Source organism: Prorops nasuta, unplaced genomic scaffold (assembly GCF_024137725.1).
Source record: "Prorops nasuta isolate Cenicafe-Biocafe unplaced genomic scaffold, Cenicafe_Pnas_1.2 PNAS00014, whole genome shotgun sequence".
In the NCBI taxonomy this organism is placed as follows: Eukaryota; Metazoa; Arthropoda; class Insecta; order Hymenoptera; family Bethylidae; genus Prorops; species Prorops nasuta.
The window spans coordinates 1,362,815-1,383,490 of record NW_027116811.1 but is presented as its reverse complement, the minus strand read 5'-3'; the positions used below and the strand labels follow the sequence as shown (position 1 = coordinate 1,383,490).

Sequence of the window (20,676 nt, the reverse complement as noted above, 5' to 3'; positions counted from 1 at the left end):
GTTTGCAGAACGTCCGTTTCCTCGTAAATTCATCGATGTTTCCGACCATCGCGTCTCTGCGCATCCACGGTTATTACCTCTGTACATATATATATTAGAGATAGAACAATCATTCGACGTGCAAAAGTACAACTTGGTGTTAGTCTTTGGAAAGAAAAAAGGGAACAAAAAAATAGGAAAGAATAACATTCGGACATGAGATTAACATAAAAGAAAGAGTCAATATCGTAAACATCCTGTGCTACAATGGAGCAAAGCTAACCGACGATAAACTTCTCGATAGAAGGAGAAGGTAAGAATAAAGGGTAGTGCGGAGAGAGAGAGAGAGCTCGCAAGGGCTCTAAGATAAAGAAGCAGAAGACACATGCAGCAGAGGGTTAGGAAAAAAAAGGAAGAGTGGGCATAAAGGATGGGGGACTGAAACGAAGAACATTTCGTCGATATCATAAAGCATCGTTTCGGGGGAAGTTAACCCTCTGAATTGCAGCAACGGGTTCGACCGCCTCATAAATTCGTCGATATGTACAAGAATATTTTTTGTTGTTCTACTTTCTCTCTCACACACAAATGCACTTCCTTTCTCTTTTTCACTCTTACGTGTCTCATATTTGTCCCTAAGCCAACACCATCTTTCATAACGACGAGAAAGAAATTCATATTCCAGCTATACAATAGTAATTCGATTTACGATCTAGACCCAATTTAACAGTTTCATCGCTGGTCAATTCCATCTTCGAAGTCGCTTGTATATATTCACCGCTTTAAGAATAGTAATCGTGTAGCAATTGAAATTTTCTTCGGCCTTCGACGTGCATATAGCTTGTTTCAAAGTTATGAAGCGCGTTAATAATTTAAATTTGTGCAACCTTCTACGCAATGAGCGAAAATTCGCATTGAACGATCGTCAGCTATAGCGTTGAAGGTACTTTTGAATGACACGCTTACAAAAGGGGTGAATGTGAACTGCAAAGTTTTCGTATATTACGAGAACTTTACGATCTAAAAGCACAAACTTCGTTTGCATATCAATAGGGTGTGTCCTATCTGTATTCAATGCTGGATAATAATTTGCGAAAAGGTATACCTATTTTTAAATCTATACATATTCTGATAAAATTCACTTTTCGTCGAGTCATTATTACCGCGCACAACAATTTCATCTTTATAAATGCTTTTCTTCAAGATACTCTTTTCGTCCCTCGCAAATATATACAACTATAAGACAAACTAAAAATAAGTTATACGAGCAGAGTAATCAAGCACTGCTAATATAAGCTGCCATCTTAAACGAATATTTTATTTAATGAAAGCGTAATATAAGTATCGAAGATTAATCGAGTCATAATGCGTTCGTTCCAGGATGATAAAGTACCTTAGATGGAGTAAGAGTCAAGTCATCGTCCATCAATATACCGCGCTCATACCGCCCTCGAGAATTCACTTTGCTTTGACGCGAAAGTAACTTACTGACTTTCCCTACCTCTTCCTTCCTCCTCTTCTTTAACACGGTGCTTTCCGCTAAGAAAGACTTCAAAGTGTATATATTTATGATCTCATTATTACACTATTCGAAATGTGTTAAATAGTTAAAAACTTTTGCCTTCGGGTTTTGATCGATTACCTGTACGAAAAAGATTCTCACACGTCTGTTCTTCCATTATTTTTTAATCAATAAAAAAGGTTTAAAGAAGAATACGCCTTTGATTGTTTTAACGTAAAGTGCAAGAGACGAGGGAAATTGTTCAACTCCATATGGCTTAGGACACTTAACCAAGCAAATTTATTAAGTGTATCGTATTTATTATAAGTCTAGCTTTTCCAATCATCTCCACTTGCTCTCTCAATTTCCGGACAATGCCACCGTTATAGTTTATGTACTTTTGTGCTCCCTTCGGGTGATATCTGTATATCTAGAGAGGATTTCTATTACGCTCCCAGATGATTAAGTCTCTCCCCTTGGTGGCTATAGAATTCACGCTTTAGCGAAGAACGGTTAGAGGAAAGATGACAGGAAGTAGGAATCTCTGCCATAACCTTAACTTGTTGTACAAAAATCGGGCCACGCCCTGATCGAGTACACACATTCGTTTATGTTAATGCAGTACAACATGCACTATATACTGCACTATTATTTATACAAACGAGTCGAAAGAAATTAAAAAGTACACGCCCCTTGGACTGTATGCAATCAAACGGTCGGCAAAAAGAAATAGCAATGAACTTTATAGACATAGAATAGAAAAGGGCAAAACAGGGGGGAGAATGGACGAAGAGAGATAGGCAGGACGAAGTCGTGTTGCAAAACACGTCGTCCGTGTCCGTGATCCACGGATCATCAACATTGACGACCTCCGTCCGCTTTTTGGTCGATTCAATTCCTCCAGAAAGAATGAGGGGTGAGACAGGGAGAAAAAGAGGGATGGGAGACGAGGGTGCCATAGCTCCACTTTACGAGCCAGCAGGGATGCGCGCCTTCTTTTTCCAAACGCCTAAAACCTGGCTGGAGCTGCGTTGAGGATAGTTTCTCCAGCACTTTTCACTACCCTTGCGAATGTTTCAGCGGTGACGTCATCGCCTAATTTCGCCTTCACGCCTAGTTAGTTAGTGCCAACGTACCGTTTTACGATCTCGACGCGCGCCAACCTTACGACGACCTTCCAATTGTTAATTAGCACTCTCGCGGAAGCAGAAAACGCATTCTGGAAGAATAGAAAATCGTGCGGGCGGATATCGCATGTATTATGTGTCATTGTACGCGCGTATCAACTTTTAGCACAGAGTGTTTTGTGCTGATCCTTTTAGTTTTTCCGTTTCGAAGTAATGCATAATCGTTGCGCGAAATATGTCACTTATTTAATAAATTAATAATTCATTAACAATTAAAGCTCAGCAGGTGGTCCGCGATGTGAACTCGGGGTGGCATATGTTCCTCCGGTGAATCATAGAATAATTAGCATAACTAACGTACCACAAGATCATTAGCATATTCGTGTCGGCAGACCCATGCGTGTACGCTAAAGTAAACACATATACGCGTACGATATAATATAAGTTCTTTTACCGTCCATCTCAATTCGTGCTATATATAGAACACTATACGTGTACAAATATTGCAATTTTTGATTGTAAGATTCGGCTGTGATCTAGACAGTTTTATTTTTCTTACTTTATATAGGCTTCGGTGTATCAGTATTATACAGCGTTGGTAGTGACTTTTTTATTTCAATACTCGATTGTTGTGATTTTACATAAATCAAAATAATGACATTTCCAAATTGTAACAGAATGCTTAATAAATAGAATGGTAAATGGTATGAAAAATGGATTTAATTGGTGAATTGTGGATAACGACGAAACGTTGCTATATGCGCGTTAGTGTACACGCTCCCCGTCGTTCTCGCGTATCCCGCGGGGCATATCTGTTCAAACTGAATGAGCAGACACGATTCGATCGCTTTTCCATGTAGATCTCTCGCTTATGCGAGGCGTAGCCACAACGGCCGAAACCTCGACCGCGAGCTACAAAGGAAACAACGAGAATCTACATACCGCACGTTAATACTTACATTAGTCCACGTGCAAATTTCATGCATGAATCAAACTGCACTGGCATGTAAAATTAAGCATTACACTGTATATCTATTCTATTACAACTTCCTATCTTCCCTATTAATATAGTTCATCCTAAAACAGCTATCCTATACATACTTATAGGAATATGCAATTATGTATGCGCCCATCTAACAAAATTATACACTTAAGAAACAGTAAATTGAATTTAATTCTTTTTCGTCATGTGTCGGTGTGATCTTACTTTTAGTAAGAATTACTCGTACACTGCCGTGTATATCAGTGTGATAAACGCGTAGTATAGCTATTTTACTAGAAATTGGTAAATTTCATACTGTCGCAGAATGCAGGATTCATGTTTATCGACGAGCAAATATATCAGGAATTAAACTAGACCGAGAATAACAACGTTTCACGCGATTCGCATTCGCAGAAACGAGCTTCGTCTGGCATTATAGTCGTACGGAATTCGGCCGACACTGAAATATCACATTTCCACCTAAATCTGGCCGAATCTAATTTTACGGGACCCATGTGCATTAGCGGATTAATGCACTCTATTCCTGGTGGACCAAGCGCTGAGGTATATTTGCATGGCATTATACTTGTGGCCCCTACACGCCCCTTCAATCCCATCTCTAATTATACATGTAGCGCCACTATCAGCCCTCTTGCACAGGTGATAATCATATTACTATCCTATCAACGTTATTGCCATTCCTGAATGCATACCAGTCTCGCACTATTTGAAGTGTTTAGAACTGTACCTATCAAATTATTGATATGCTAAAGTATCTGTCAAATTTATTTCCCCTAGTAATCACAAGCATTAAGGCACAAATTTCTCAATAATTTACATACTTATACGGTTTACTATTTTTCATAAAACATTTTCTAGATACTAATAATTTTTTAACAATAAAGATTTTATGAGCTTTCTCCTCATAATAACAATAGTTAGATTTGTAATGTGCATATTTATGAACAAATAAATTCATATTTATTTAAATGCGACCTTATATCTCGTCGCGAATTCTTAGGACACCAAGTGCGATGGTGGTGTAATGGTCAGCATAGTTGCCTTCCAAGCAGTTGATCCGGGTTCGATTCCCGGCCATCGCACATTTTTTTTTTTTATGAAAAATATCAAATTTGAACGCAAATTTTTAATTAATCTCAGGCCTTTTTTTTTATTAAAATATATGTTTCTCCTCATTATAAAGATTGTTGATTTAATGTGTATAATAGTACTTGGCATAAGTAAGGTTATAATCCTAAAACCTAATATACATGTACAATAACAATGTTGAACGCTATATATTGAACGTTAAATGTTACGCGAAAACACAAAAATTACTTCATGTAAACAAAATTTAACAATTGAGAAACAATTTAGAAAGAGTAATATTCTTTCTATTGTAAATAGAAAACCTTCGAAAAAGTATGATATAAATTGGTGTCAATCACAGGCAGCCACAACCGAAACAAATAATGGAGGTTTCCTATTGGCTAGTGAATTGTTGAATATAGTGACAAGCCAATTGTATGAGTTGGTATCACTGACTTTTAGTACCCCAGACACCAGCACACCTAGCCAATTATGGCGCACGCAGCCATGGCAACACTTGGACAGGATTGACATGGATGCTAGAAGGAACTGCTCGGAGCGGAGGGAAACTAAACGACTATAAACTTTCTGTCTATGCTATGTACTTGTGGTATAGTATGTACATGTAAGATCTGTCAGTGCATCAGTGTGATTAGTGTCAATTACAATGAATCGTTACTCTTCCAGTGCATTGTATTGTGTATGTATATGTTAGTTGGTTGCTTTCATTGGCAAGTGAGTGAGTACTGTGACAAGGGCGAAAGAACTGTGAATACTGTGTAGTTTCTTGAGAACAAAGAATGTGTAAAATAAAACGTTGGTACGCGAAATACTGACGATCATCGGATTCCACATATTAACGATGTTATTTGTAAGTTTTGAAAATTTAATTATCTATACTCTACACTAATAAAATTTATAATTGTTTCTATTCCTCTTTTTTTCTTTATTTCAGTACATAGAAATTATCTTATTCTTGTGGAATAATGGATAATTGTTCATTACTTAAAACGCTTCTCTAATTAACTTACAAATGAAAATTTAGTTTCATATGGCATTGAACGGGATAACTCATATCGACATAATGGATTGAAAATGTTGATCAGCGGTACGGCATGTTATTTTGTATATATATATATGTTTATTCAAATAAATAAAAGTAAATATTTAGGAAACGCGGGGCAACGACACAGCGTTATTTCTCATGGGGTTTTATTCTTTTCAAATTTAATGTGGATTCGTTAGGAATTATACTTTGTCTTAGAGACATTCGTTTTTTCAATATATTTATTGTTTTTATAATACACAAAAGCAGTTACTTCAAGAACTTTTTTTTTTTCAAAGATTTGATATTTTTACTAGAAAGAGAAATTTGTGACGTTACGAAATCAGCATTTTCGATCTGTATAATATGTCGGGGTATGAGGGATCTCGTTAAGAAAGAAATTGTTGTTTCAGCATAAAAAGTCCTCAACTCCAGCAATAATCTAACAAATATTAAAGATGGATTCATCTCATAAAGAAATACTCCATAAGTTGGAGAAAAGTATAATCAGTGATGTAGATGTATATAATGGAATAATTCATCCTTTAGTATCTGAATACATTTTAAAAGATCAAGATATAGCTGAAATACAAAAGGGTGCTTCTAAGAGTGAAAGAGCCAAAATTTTATTAGATTTGCTTCCAAGGTATTATTTGAAATAGTCTGATAGAAATATTTATTACGTTATGAAGTTAATATATATTGTCTGGTACAGTTGTGGCCCCACTGCATTCGAAGCCTTTCATCAGTCGCTTAGACATCATTATGGATGGATTAGCGATGACATTGATAAGATGATAGAAGCAAATTCTACAACTACTAATGAAACAAGTGACTATGGAGGATGTCCTAATCTTCCACCTGTCTCCCCCTTGACGGTTACAAGAGATCAAAAGGTAACTTTTGTGAACAAAATATAATAAATAGTATTTGTTAATCATTACTAATTCTGAAGTTAAAAACACTTAAATTTCATATATTACTATGTTAATAATAATAAAATGTTTATCATTGTTTCTTTATATATGTACCTGGAAATATTGATGTGTGAGTGTTAAAACAATTTTTGTAGTGAAGGATTAACTATAATCAATTTAATTTTAAAGTAGCTTGTATACATTTTGATATAGCATGTAGTAATTTATTTTAGATGAAACAGTTAAGGGACGCTCTGTGTAACCTCAAACCAAAAGAATATGTTGTTTTGAGAGGCATGAAAGGATTTGGAAAATCTTCTTTGACAGCAAGTACACTTAAAGACACAAAGCTTGTAAAGAATTTATTTCAGGTAAACTGATTAATTTAATGTATGCTCTTTTATTTGATTATATTTAAGCAATTTTAATCTGTGTAAAAGATTATTCTGCAAAAATGCTTAGTTGTACTGATTTTACAGGAAATTTATTAATTATTATTTTTGTATATATTTTAGAATAAAGTATATTGGATAAAATTTGGATACGACAGATCAATTGAACAAGAGATTATAATACAATTAAATGCATTATATCATCATATAAGGAATCTAGAAATTGTACCAGAAACATTGAAAGTTGAACCCTTACAGGATTCCCTTGTACTATCTTTAAAACATCATTTTAGTAAAGTTGAGAATTGCAATGCATTATTAATCTTAGATGATGTTTGTAGAAAAGAAATCATTGACATATTTGATTTTAAATGTAAAACCCTTGTAATTACAACAGATATCTCTATATTAGGAGATCGGAATCGTACAGTGATAGAGGTAACTTGAATAATATTGCTTTAAAAATTATACTCCCTGACACTAATAAAAGATCTAGACCAGTTTAATAACAATTATAAAGTCCACTCAAACTTACAAATTAATAAATTGCCAAGCCATTTATAATTTGAATAAATAGTTAAGACACGTTTAGTTAGATGAATATATCATAATAATTTTTACTCATCCCAATATTCACTTCTTTTCAAAACTAATTTCCAGATATTTTATTCATTTCTGATATATAAAATTTTTTTTACCTACACAGCACACACAAAATTTACTCATTTACCCAGCTTCATAAACCTCTACAATTGTCTGCTACAATATTGCAATTTTTAATCTATTAAGTAAGAAAATTTAATAATGGAAATCTATTTTTAGATAAATGATGGCTTTACAGAGACAGAAACTCTGGGCTTGTTTGCTAAAGTTCTAAATACTTCTCCGGATAAATTACCTAAAGAGGCTAAAAAATTACACAAAGAATGTAAAGGAATGCCGCTCTTGATAGCCATGTTTGCTGCTCAGTTTGAAGAATTTAAAGAAGACATGAAAAGAAGCTCTGCTAGATGGGAATATTATTTACAGTGTCTTATAAAAAAAGATGCCAAAAACAAAGTCATAAAAAAATTTTTAGAAAAACAATCAGCTATCTTTGATATGTGTATTAAAGAGCTACCAACAGAAATAAGAGAATGTTATGAAGAATTAGCAATTTTTAATGAAGATGTAAATATTATGCCAAAAACTTTAGAAATTTTATGGGGAGGTCATCCATATGAAGTAGAAGAAAAAATGTTAGACCTATGTCATAAATCGCTTGCTGCTAAACAATGGAATTCTGGTCTAAAGACTTACATTTATGGTGTGCATGATTTACTTTTATGCCATTTACGAGAAAAATTGGGCAAGAAGAAACTAGTACAAATTCATAAATCTTTTGTTGAAAAATATGAAACTTATTGTGAAGGAGATTTTTCAAAGCTGCCAAAGGATAATTACATACATTCTTATATAGGTCATCATTTAGAACAAGCAGGTTTAATCGATAAATTCCCAAATCTCTATTTAAATTTCGACTTTCTACAGGCTAAAATAAATTGTACCGGATTAAGTGATTTAGTCATTGATTTGAAAAAATATAGAAGATTCATAACTAATAACAATAAAGAATATGAAAGGAAAGTTACAGAGCTAGAACATTTTTTACAAGAACAAGCAAGTGTAATAGCTGAACACAGACATAAAAAATGTTTAGACCTAGTTCAAATTGGATTAAATTACAGATACCCAGGTTACATTACAGAAACTGCACTGAAAATAGCGCACGAAAAACCAAATTACTTATATTTTTCTCATGATAGAAGAATTGGGGAAATTATTTTCCCTTTAACAGAAGAAATATCCAATGAAATTTGTACGTCATCATTCACAGATAATCATAATTCCATTCTAATTGGAACTAAAACAGGCCAAGTGATTGAATGGGATTCCATTACAAAGAAGAATAAATTTTATCGAAGCAATAATGAGGGATGCATAAAAAAAATTGTATTGTCAGAGAATGGAGAATATTTTTTAAGCCTAAACAGTGTAGGCATAATAAAATTATTCAATTTACATGATGATGAAGGTGTAGATGATCATGAAACTTATCTTAGAAGTCCTTCTGAAAAACAGTTTAATTGGACTGGTATTTTTACAAATAATGAGTCGCATGATGATAGTTCATTGACATTAACTATTGATAATGAAATTATATTAGATGTAATATTTGGATATGACGATGAATGCATTGCTGCCTGTACTAATAAAGGTTCTATTTGGATTTGGAATTTGGAAGGAAAGACTATAACATTTCATAAGAACAAACAAGGGTATGTGTGAAACGTATTTTCACTCTAATATCTTAAACCAAAAGCTAATCATATAAAGTATAAATTTTAAAATAAATCTTAGATATATGTTAGTGTTTTTACTATTAATTAAATGAAAATTGCTTATATTTGGTCATTTTACACTTTTATATAAAAATTTGTATGTCTTATTTTCTACAGACTATTTTTCTTTTTTCTATATATTAAACTTAAACAATTTTTGACAGGGGCCTTAAGAATATTGCCTTCACTTCAAGGGGACACTTATTACACGTTATGGATGATATACATGGAGTGCTGATTACATATGGAAGACCACGAGATCAAAAATGTTTTGATGATAAAATTATTGCAAAGACTGAGTACAAATACATTTCTCAATACAATCCAAGATTTCAAGGAAAGAACATAATTTTCTTTCGAGATTTACCAAAAGAAGATAATTCACTGATTATTATAACTGAAAAGAAAGCAATTCATATAAAGTGGTTTACAATGCAAGGTGACCTCATACATAATTACAATAAAAAAGAATGCGCAAGCGTTGAAAATGCGAAAGTATTCACCTGTGCAACAATTACCTATGATGGTAGATATTTAATATTAGCAGATTCAGGTGGTTTTATAAATGTATGGAGAGTATTCGAAGGATTTGAACCAATAGCTACATATAAAAGTCATGTAACTTCCTTGGATACTTACTGGCGCCGAAATAAAGATCATCATATTGTATGTAATTTTTTGTATAATTTTACTGAACTGTTTGTATTATTAGTAAACTTCATTCATAATCGTTTGTTTTAGATTTGTGGAAGCAAAGATAGATTGATTCATAGATGGTGCTTGCCACAAGAGGCATCAGTGGAATCAGTAAGGTATAGTATTTAATGCTGATGTAAGAGTTAAGCTTTAAATAAACTGTATTATTTAGTGTCTTTTTTCTTTAAACATTAGAAAGCCGCTTATTGATGCAATTATTCAGATTTATGGAAAAACTGATATAATAGCAAAAGAGACATTTACCAATACAATTGAGATATTGCATAATGATAAAACAATATTTGAATCAGAGCCACTGGAAGGAAAAATATTACGCTTGAGTCTTTCAGCTGATGGAACTAAAGTAATAATAATTACGGATAAAAGTTATGTCTTTCTGTTAGAAGTAGACACAAAAAAAATGATAAAAATATTAACTTTACAAGATCCTTCAGATTTTGTAGAATTTCTTAATATTGAAGATAAAGACATAGTAATATGCAGAAAAGATGAGAATAACTTAAAGGTAATAAATATTATTATATTTTATTTTTATGTGTTGCCATTTATATTGTAGCAATAATTCCATTTAAATGTCAATTACGTTTCTTTGTAAAAAGAGCACTTTTAACTTTCATGTGTTTTCTAGGTGTGTCATTTTAGAGTAACATTTTCAATTCCAAACACTGGTTATGTAACAGCTATTTATGCCATTAATAAAAGGATTGTTATAACTCTGACTAAAAATGGTGTCATAACTCTTTGGACCGTTGAAAAGAACTACTGGGATCCCATTAAACAAAGTGCAATAGCAGAGGATTGCAATATGCATATTTTAAATACATGCTTGAATTTTGATAAAAAATTTCTATCTGTAATAACCGAATCTCAAGAAGTTTTTTCGTTTGATTTAATAGAAATTGCTTCATCCATGTCGAATACTGATATTAACATTTTCTACAAGCATCAATTTTGCAATAAAATATCGTGTTGCGATATTACTCAGAACGGGCAGTACTTAGCTGCAGGTTTTGAAAATGGTGAAATATTGGTAAGCTACACATTTCAATGTTTATATGTTTAAAATAAATTGATACAATTTTAATCTTTAAATTAATTACAGATTGTGGATATACCAAATAAGTATGAATTACATCGAATACATTCTCATACTGTACCAATTATAAAGTTATATTGGGCACCATTAAATACTGGTACTCCTATTTTATTATCTGCAGATTATGATGGACTTTTATGGTTAAATTTTGCATTGATAAATGCAACTAAAAGAAATAGACGGAGTAGAATGGGGTTTCTCAGAAATAGTATGAGTACTCCTTCTTTTAAAACAAATGAAAATGAATCCACAATTGTGAATAGTAAAAGTGTAAGTAGTAAATTATCAGATCTCCAGCTTCAATCAAGTGTTGATGATGTACAAAATAATTACGACGGCCTGTCTATTGCTGACCCAAACATAAGTATATACTGGAAAGGTAAGCAGGCTAAATACCATGAAAACGTAGCATTATTAGCTGTTGTTCAACTACCGCAAAGTTATATTGCAAAAGTATTTATTTCTGAAGATTTCAGTAAATTTGTAACAGTTGATATACATGGTTCAGTCAATAGTTTTTCTCCATTTGGTCTTAACGAAAGATAGGTATTCATCAGTATACAGATTGGATTAAATCTAGTATTTATCAAGCTCATTTAAACGATCATGTTAAACAGCATATGCTGACGCTCACAACATGAATCTTTATGATAGGACAAATAGTTATGATGGATAGACTATTTAATATCATTCTATGTAGTAGAACAATAGAAAAATCAATTTACTAAGTGAACTTAGACAATTTTGTAATCTATTTGTACGATTTTTGTACTATTTACAATAATGTTTCGTAGAAACAAGAAAAAAGGGAAAAAGCAATTGGAAACTGTGACTGTCACTGGCATTTATATATCTACTTAAACATGCATTTATTTTAAAGAATCTAAGTGTAACTGCAGTTTTGTTATTTTTAATTTTATATTCTTTTTATAAAATTAGTTTAAAAATGAATTATTAGATAAGGTACGAAAATAATCGATCTCTTGCAATCAATTATACATTTCTTAAAATATATATCATGCCCACGTTATGTATATACGTGCCATAGCTTTTTTGTTCTTTAGAAATCAATTTTACATAATCAACTTAAGAATGATTAGAACAAAAAGAAATCGATATAGTTGTGTAGCATTACATTAAATGTAAGTTATTAGTGTTGCTACAGAATTTAATACAATATATCGCGAGAAAAAGGTTCTATGAATTGTATGTAAAACTACAGTGCCTTAAAAACTAACAAAAATCAACAAGTAGAGAAAATTTTGCAATCTTCTTTAATAGATATTTTTAATTACTAAATATAAGACTTTAAAAAATCCACTAATAGGATTTACGTTGACTGTTTAAAAGCATATATGAATTTTTAGGCTTTAACATAAGCTCGTAGCATTTTATGATCAAATTTTGTAATATAAACTTTATGAATTTGTGTTATAACGTAAGATCATACTATGTGCGATTATTGATACGCATTCTTAGAAGATCTCATAGGTTGCATATAAGTCTGTAATAGAATATTTATGTGCTCTCATATTTAGAATTGTTAAAAAACAAATGCGCACACAGCTTTTCTCAATTTAGCACTAAATTTACCAGACCAATAAAAATTAGATTAATGATGCTAGTATTGACAGTATACTCCTGAACGCGGCCTGTATGTCAAAAGTTTTTGCGGAAATGATATGATTAATTTGGTAGCTGAAACTAAATAATCATTTTTTTAAGCGATTATTATTACATATGTATTCGAAAATGGAAATTTTTTTATTGACGCTTATGCCCAGTACCAATCAAAATGACAAATTTCGGTAGAAATTGGTATATGTAAATTGCTGGTAAATCTAGTGTTAATTAACAATTATATCATTGCTAGAAAGTAAGTTGAAGCTTAAATGGTCTAGTGCAAAGATAATATGGAATGATAGTTTACCACATAAAAAAATTTGGTGCATAATTTGAAGTATGTCGTATAAAGTAAAAAAAAAAGTCCTTGGACCTTTTAAAACAAAAATGTTTTTGGTAAAATAGAATCAATTACTTAAAAAAGAATTGTTTTATAGATTTGTAGAGAAATGTTTAACGTCGAGACGGTACAAATGCAGTTTAAGATAATATCAGGCTTTTAGAACATTTTTTTAAATTTCAGTGCTTTTTCATTTTATCGCACATATTTAATTTTACAAATATTTCATTTCAAGATACCATAACTGAAAAAAATCTAATAATAGTTTAAGAAAACTTGAAAACACTGCTTATTTTAGTTCAGATTCTTTCATATAATAAAAATGGAGATAATCGTGGTAATCATAAGACTATTAAAATTGTGATAAAAGAAAACTAAACAAATGTATATTGTTCAATTAGGAAAGATGTTTATTATACATTTTTTATATGATAAACACAGTGCAACACAGGAGGGCTGTTATAAGAGCATTTACTTTTTCAACTGCCGTTAGACCTTTAAGTGATTTTTAATATCCAATATTTTAGATATAACTTTTATCAGTCCTGAAGACTTACTCTTCCGTTAACATGTGTAATATTTATGTATCTTCAAGCAACGATCGTAGAGTGAGAGTAGCTGACAGCCGCGTCCATCCGAATGCAAGAAAATATGCTGTTTTGTATCCTGGCAAATGTTTTCATTGCAAAAAAGATTATTTAGGAAAATATAGCTCAAAAGTATATTTCAATCATAAGATTTTTTAAAATCATTATACTCATCGAAAGTTAAAAGGAAACTAGGCCTCGTATTTTTTACTGTTGTTAAGCTCAATTTAGTGTAAATTATGTATCTTTTTGTAACATATATACATAATGACAAATGGATTGTAAATTTACTCAAATTTATTTAAAATAAAACGAACAAACTGTACTTTTAGGTTTTATTAAATCCTAAACTATAATTATATTTTACGTGCGTATATTATTAGCTTGGATAAGCTAAGTCTTGCTGAGCTATAATATAAGAAATAAGACTTGGCACACTGGCAAGAGCTAGATTATTCCCCAAGTCAATGTCAATGACAAACACGCTAGGATAGAACGAAGGTCATTCTGATGAATATTAAATATATATGCATGTTAAAAGAAATTTTCCTGTTTACCACAAAAATATTTAGATAAGCTAAACATGTGTTATACATTGTTTTTATATAATATTAAAGCTCCTTGAATAAACTTGGTGCGGTAAGAAAGTTTATAATATTGCATCTATTGGAAGACGGTATGTATGTTAATTTATTTATGAACATTCAAGCTCCAAAGCGATGCTGAATACGAAGATGGGATTGAAAAAAGTTGGTTTACTAGTCTAGTGACTAGTTAGCCTTGTAGAGTGTAACTTTTGGCCTACTCGAATCCAATGTCTGATATATTATATTCATAATGAATAGCGTGGAGCAAGAGTAGAGCTAAAGCAAGATTGTCGGTTGCTGGGTGAAGCAATCGGTGAGGGAAGAAGGGAGTTGTTAAAATCACGCGAGTGATAGAATGGGGGAATCGTGGGATCAATCGACGTCTCATTCGCAGGTCGCCACCGCAACTGGTAAAGAGGAAACACGCGCTAGCTAGACCTGCTAGACCAGAATCAGATTCGTTGCGACACTCCCTGTTATACGCGATCGTTGTGTTTAAATTTTCCTCGTTCTCAACCAGACTGTGATTTTTTGGTTTCCTTCGAGTGACAGTAAATTAAGATAAAGCAACCATGTCTTTAATGTACAAAAATTCTATGAAAGCCATTGGAAAATTTGTGCCCGAAAAGCTGCAGCCACTTTGGAATCACCCAGCTGGTTAGTCAACGGGGTAATGAAAGTGTAAAAATGTGCTGAAAGCAAATCTATCCTGATTTTGATACGGCTCCATTTGTGCACTATAGTGTGTCATAGGGAATAAAGTATTTTTAAAGGATAAATGCACATTTTTCATTTACAGATTATCAGATGAAGTTCGTTCATTTAAAATAATGCTAAATTATACTAAATGTACGATTCCTCGTCGTATTTCTAAAATGTATAATTCGGTCATGGACAAAACCTCATATTTATGTTAAGGTTATGTAAATAGTGAATATATTGAAACGATTGAAAAATCAGCGTACAAGTGACTTTCTAGTAATCCAAAAGTAATTCTATTCTTATGTCATACTGCTATAAGTGCATAAAGATAATTGTTGTATCGTATAGAAGCTAAATTTCCAAATTATTCGGAATGGTCAAGTGTCAATGTATCACTATTCAACTAAAGCATTGGCTAACACTACAGACTACAGTTAGACGGCAGCTGTTTGGCAAATGCTATAGTTTGCTTCAGGCTTCATTATAGCCTTGACAGCGTAAGCCACACATAAACTTAAGGAAGGCAAATATCATACTATTGCGCGCTATTATCTGCATATTTCTTATCAGTGATTACATTAGACGAGAATTAAATCAGTACTAATATATCTATAACAACTTTATAATCATATGCACCTTCAATCTCAATCGTCTACGAAAGCTTAAATTATCGATCGTGTTCTTTTCAGGTCCACAAACAATATTCTTTTGGGCGCCAGCATTCAAATGGGTCGGTAATAGTACGAATCTTTTATAAAATATATTTTAATACCAAAATAAACCGAATTAATGTCAATAGATCAGATTTCTTTTGTAATATTATCGACACACTTTTATGTACATAAATTATGTTAATTAGTTGAATTGCAAAAATTAATGCACGACGTTATACTTCTTTACGACTAAATCGACTGAAATAATCAAGTGCGTTGCTCAAGAGAAAAATAAATCGCGATTCATTTATTAAATATATAAATATTAAAATAATTTTTATTTTGCAGGGTCTGGTTATAGCAGGTCTTGGCGATCTTCAAAGGCCGGCAAGTAAAATTTCAATTAGTCAATCTGGAGCATTAGGTCTCACTGGATTGATATGGACTAGATATTCTCTGGTCATAATACCAAAAAATTGGAATTTATTTAGCGTTAATTTATTCGTCGCCTGTACAGCTCTATATCAAGTAGCCAGAGCTGTAAAGTAAGTATTTGTTTAGATAAATTAAAATTCATCCTCAATTGTAATTTGTCATATTGTCTTAGATATCAGCGAGAACAGGAAGCAATGCAAGGTACTGAAACGAAAAGCCAATAATGATTGAACGATGAGAGATTTCAGGTATTTTCTTTTTAAACTATACATTGGCAGTTAATATATTTTCGATCAATTATATAAAATTATCGAATAAGCCATTAATCAAAGTATCTGCACTACCTACAAGGATAACAAATTCTCAATAGATCAAATATTATATAGCACATATCTCTATCTCTCTCTCTCTCTCTCTCTCTTCTCTCAAATAATAAAATTCCGTAAAGCTCTAATAAATAAAAAATAACATGATGTACATATTTATGTTAAATCTAAACTATGATTTATAAGCTTAGTTTTCAATTCTATCTACTTTTGAAAAATCTGATAAAACGATGTTGAAGATTTATGCCTGGTTGAAATCGGCAGAATCGCCTAATTTTAAACATCCTTTTCTTATCATTAAAAATAACTTATTTTATTATTAAATATCTACTATCTGCTAATGGATATGCTTAATTACTTTTAACATTTTTTTAATAGAAAAGGGTTTACGAAAATTATGCAATTTTGAATACGATAAAATTAAATCTTTCTTGTAAAAAAATTTTTCCTCAAATAAATTTAAAATATTTCGTTCAGGTCCTGAAAAATATTTTATTTTGGCCATTTCTTAAACAATTTTAATTTCTGTAGCAGCAGTCGTATTTACTTAATTCTGACTCTATTAAAATAATGATAAGTTCTTAAACATATACACTATCCAATAATTTATTTAATTACAAAATATATATTTATTAATACATAAAGAAGATCTTTAAAATTGTATGATATTGCCGATCCCATGTAGGCGCACAATCTCTTCAATATGAAAACCAATATTCAAATCATACATATTATTATGATATTAAATACTTCAGGTAATTCTTAAGAATTATTGCTATATTTAAATTAAGTTTACTCAATTAATTTAAATGATAAAAGAAAAGACAGATAGCTGTAATACCGATATATGGAGCCATGTACAATAGATATTTTAAGTACCGAAAAAGTACTTGTTAAAATAAAATATATAATATTTTTTGAAAAAAGTTTAATATTGCAATACTATTATTGTATATCCCGCAATTATCCTACAAAGTTATTTTAATGAAAATCAATGGAGTCATGCACAGGCGCATTATACTGTCGAATGTTGAATGATAAAACAATGTTTTTTGAAATTAAAAAAAGGTAAGTTTGAGATGTAAGTAATGATAGAAATGAAAAAAATTCATGTACATATCAATACAAATTCTAAATATTATTTGTTTCATTGCATTGCGTCTCTATGAGTTTTTCTATGGCAGATAATTTGTATTTACTATTCTTTGCTGACTTTACTGTGTCACATCTGTTCACTAGAAACCTATTTTTTATTGGAAAATGTGTAAAACTGGAATGAGGACAGATACATTTTTTGGATGCATTTATGAACAGTACTTGCACTACACGATTTTCTCGGGGAACAGTCTGTTTTACTCATAGGTAGATGTTATCAAGCGAGTAGTAGTATATGCTCGCGAGATTGAAGCCAAAGTGACGGGGGGAAAAGTCTAGCCACCATCTTAGTTGTAAATCGATATAGCATATATATGTTATATAATAAAGACTTTAAAATCGCGTTAACGAAGAATAAAATTAATATCAAGGAAAAACAAGCATGAGTATATGGAAAGGAATAAAAAAAAATATTAGTCAGGCAAAGGGAAAAGACAGTATATTTTTTAATTTATTTGCTCTAAAAATATGTATTTAACATTAATTAAAAATAATTTGTATATTTAGAAAGCAAGAAAAAAAAACAAAAACGAACAAAACTCATTGCGCGTATCCCTGTTTCTGAGCACATGGTTGCTCTTACCCCTAGGAAAGGAAGGGAGGGAATTATAGGAAAAGGAAATTCCTATATTTCGAAAGAAAGGAAGTTGGAAAAGGAATCCTACCTAACCCGAAAGCTATAAGCCTACCTAAAACGCAAAACTAAAGGGCCTCTACCTAAATCGATAATCTAAACCTGAAAGAAAGACACACGCAAAAACACACAAAATAAATGTAATCGTAATGAAGAACCTGAAAAACATGCAAAAACAAAATACAAGAGACGATTTTAACCGAAGGAGGATCGACTAGATTCTACCGGTAGGTATATAGTTTCGGTTATCCTTTGGTTAATAAAAAAATTCCACGGTTTTACCCGTGGGACTCATTCATTCGGCAAATTTCCAGCGATGATCCACTTGTAGGAATGCGATAGCGTGGATGTGTCGACAGGGGGTAAGGCGATGATGTTGGCAAGGATGACGGTGATTAAATCACTCGCGAAAACTATTTTAAAGCGGCACTACGCGAAGCGATTTTTTAAATTAAACTACGCGCACACTAAGCGACGCGGATATTTAAATTTCACTTCGCGACAGGGTTGATTAAAATATCACTAAACTACGCGGATGTCCGTGCGCGCACTGTCAACTCAAAGTGAGGTCGCCCACTAAAAAAAAAGAAAATAAACAATATTATTCTCTTAAATTCTATTACGTTAAATTCTCGGTTCAATCAATTAGCTTTAAAATACAAACAATGCAACTTACAGGCTATGATAGTCCTTGAGGCTGTTGACCTTGGCCGCTGCAAGCACCCAAACACTATACACAAACACAACACACGCGGCGCTCACTGCATTTGCAGCTTTTTTCAAATTATTAAAAGAATTCTTATAAGTAGATAAATACTTTTCTTTTTATCACACAATGCATTCAACTGTTGTATTGTATTTTAAAAAATATTGAACAATTAATTATTGAATATTAGGGAAAAAGTTCGAATTTCAGTAAAATTAATTTAATATAATTAGGATATTGCACACGTGTGTGATAAAAATAAAGTATTAAACTATTTTAATCTCGATTTTAATTAATTTTCAGTGATTACGAAGAAATCGCGACGCGCAATTCACTGACACCCGGCACGCGGAAATTCAAAAACCGAACTAAACTGGCGGTACACAATAGGACCATTCGGAAAGGGGATAATCACACCTGATTGGTCGTAAGTTAGGATCGCGACAAACAGGTATGATTGTGCAGTAAGTAGTTCCGCTTAAAATAGTCTCAACGCGCTGGAAACGTTTTGAACTTGAAATGACGATTGCTGATTGGTTATCTGTATTCTTGTAACCAATCAGCGGTAAGCATTTTTAATTCAACAAGCAATTCGGCAGGGACGGCGACACTCTATCACCCATTACCGCAACTTTTTGTCTTACAGGGTTGGCAGCACACTGAGAGCACAAAGAGTTATTTTAAGAGATTGTTCGATTATAAATGGAGAAATGTTCAAATTCACGTGTGCAATATAAACACACCGTGCGCACCACGTACTGACGTTTTTCACCGATTTTTCACTTATTTCGCTGTATTTTGGGAGATTCATGGATGTAGAATGGAGAGGAGCACGGATTTCGCTGAATTCTTTGAAGAGAAGCGTGGAAAGCGCCCTGGTGAAAAACGTCAGAGCGTGGTGAGCGCGGTGTGTTTGTATTGCACGTGAATTTGAACATTTCTCCATTTATAATCGAACAATCTCTTAAAATACAGTGGAGTGGATCCTATCTTGAATAATATTCTTTGTGCTCTCAGTGTTGCCACACAACCCCGTAGACAAAAAGTTGCGGTAATAGGTGATAGAGTGTCGCCGTCCCATTCAGCACAGATTTATATAGCATTAAGAATATTTAGACACTTTAGCAGTATGATAGCCAATCTTTTTTCTCCCAGCACTTTGTTTTAGCTTTCCTGGCCTGAAATAAACCTTACGCTCCTTTCTGGTACTTCGTAGTACCTCCATGGTGTTATTTGGCAACAAAATATTATCATCTTTTCGACTAGTCTGATCATAGCTTTTTCAATGGAACCCTCTCTGGGAAAAACCATCTACTATCCATTTTATCTGAAAGAAAGATTTCTTTGGCCCTTAGTTTTTGGTACTTTTACCCATTGCTGCTTGCAATTACCTACAGAGATCTGTTTTGGAAGCTCATTGGGAAAATTCTTGTTGGGACATTTTAACTCTTGTTTCCTTTTATTAAAGAATGAAATATAAGAAATAGCCAATAAATCTTAAAGCAGCTATATCGAAGAAAAAAATATAAATGTTCCTACCATGCCTATTTTTTCACTTTTGCAGTATTTATTTAGATTTGAAGTATCGATCGCTTTTACCGAGTAGTCTCCACATTTCTTGGTCAGATGGCAGTCGATGGTACTTTCAGTGCTATCATCCACTTTGCTGATAGTAAAATAAAGCTAAAAAAGAAGAAACGCG

At 32.3% G+C, this 20,676-nt stretch overlaps 2 protein-coding genes and 1 non-coding gene across 8 annotated transcripts; all 3 read left to right on the top strand.

Annotated features, from left to right (window-relative positions):
- The first annotated feature begins 4,620 nt into the window (after positions 1 to 4,620).
- On the top strand, positions 4,621 to 4,692 carry TRNAG-UCC (transfer RNA glycine (anticodon UCC)). Its single transcript has one exon. It is a non-coding gene; the product is annotated as a tRNA-Gly (tRNA).
- Positions 4,693 to 5,222: 530 nt separating this feature from the next.
- Positions 5,223 to 14,101, top strand: Dark (Death-associated APAF1-related killer). 6 transcript variants are annotated; one of them, XM_066735437.1, is made up of 12 exons: positions 5,223 to 5,549; positions 6,137 to 6,369; positions 6,439 to 6,619; positions 6,874 to 7,011; positions 7,156 to 7,470; positions 7,855 to 9,350; positions 9,578 to 10,079; positions 10,155 to 10,225; positions 10,305 to 10,635; positions 10,759 to 11,160; positions 11,233 to 11,605; positions 12,021 to 14,101. In XM_066735437.1, exons 2-12 carry the CDS (start codon positions 6,182 to 6,184, stop codon positions 12,056 to 12,058), a joined length of 4,035 nt encoding a protein of 1,344 aa, XP_066591534.1. In that variant the 5' UTR covers positions 5,223 to 5,549; positions 6,137 to 6,181; the 3' UTR covers positions 12,059 to 14,101. The 6 variants fall into 6 exon arrangements, with proteins under 6 accessions (XP_066591534.1, XP_066591531.1, XP_066591533.1 ...); XM_066735434.1 differs by adding an exon at positions 5,634 to 5,786 and having other exon boundaries at positions 11,233 to 14,101; XM_066735435.1 differs by having other exon boundaries at positions 5,242 to 5,303; positions 5,366 to 5,549; positions 11,233 to 14,101.
- A 535-nt stretch (positions 14,102 to 14,636) lies between these two features.
- LOC136778295 (uncharacterized) lies at positions 14,637 to 17,400 on the top strand. The gene is made up of 4 exons (XM_066735013.1): positions 14,637 to 15,020; positions 15,755 to 15,795; positions 16,067 to 16,263; positions 16,326 to 17,400. Exons 1-4 carry the CDS (start codon positions 14,936 to 14,938, stop codon positions 16,375 to 16,377), a joined length of 375 nt encoding a protein of 124 aa, XP_066591110.1. The 5' UTR covers positions 14,637 to 14,935; the 3' UTR covers positions 16,378 to 17,400.
- Positions 17,401 to 20,676: the final 3,276 nt, after the last annotated feature.

Coding starts and splice junctions, on each gene's coding strand:
- LOC136778295 (XM_066735013.1), top strand. CDS start 14,936: ATGTCTTTAATGTACAAAAATTCTATGAAAGCCATTGGAAAATTTGTG. Junction 15,021..15,754: donor ACTTTGGAATCACCCAGCTG/GTTAGTCAACGG, acceptor TGTTCTTTTCAG/GTCCACAAACAATATTCTTT. Junction 16,264..16,325: donor CAAGTAGCCAGAGCTGTAAA/GTAAGTATTTGT, acceptor ATATTGTCTTAG/ATATCAGCGAGAACAGGAAG.
- Dark (XM_066735432.1), top strand. CDS start 6,182: ATGGATTCATCTCATAAAGAAATACTCCATAAGTTGGAGAAAAGTATA. Junction 10,636..10,758: donor AAGATGAGAATAACTTAAAG/GTAATAAATATT, acceptor TGTGTTTTCTAG/GTGTGTCATTTTAGAGTAAC. Junction 11,161..11,232: donor TTGAAAATGGTGAAATATTG/GTAAGCTACACA, acceptor AATTAATTACAG/ATTGTGGATATACCAAATAA.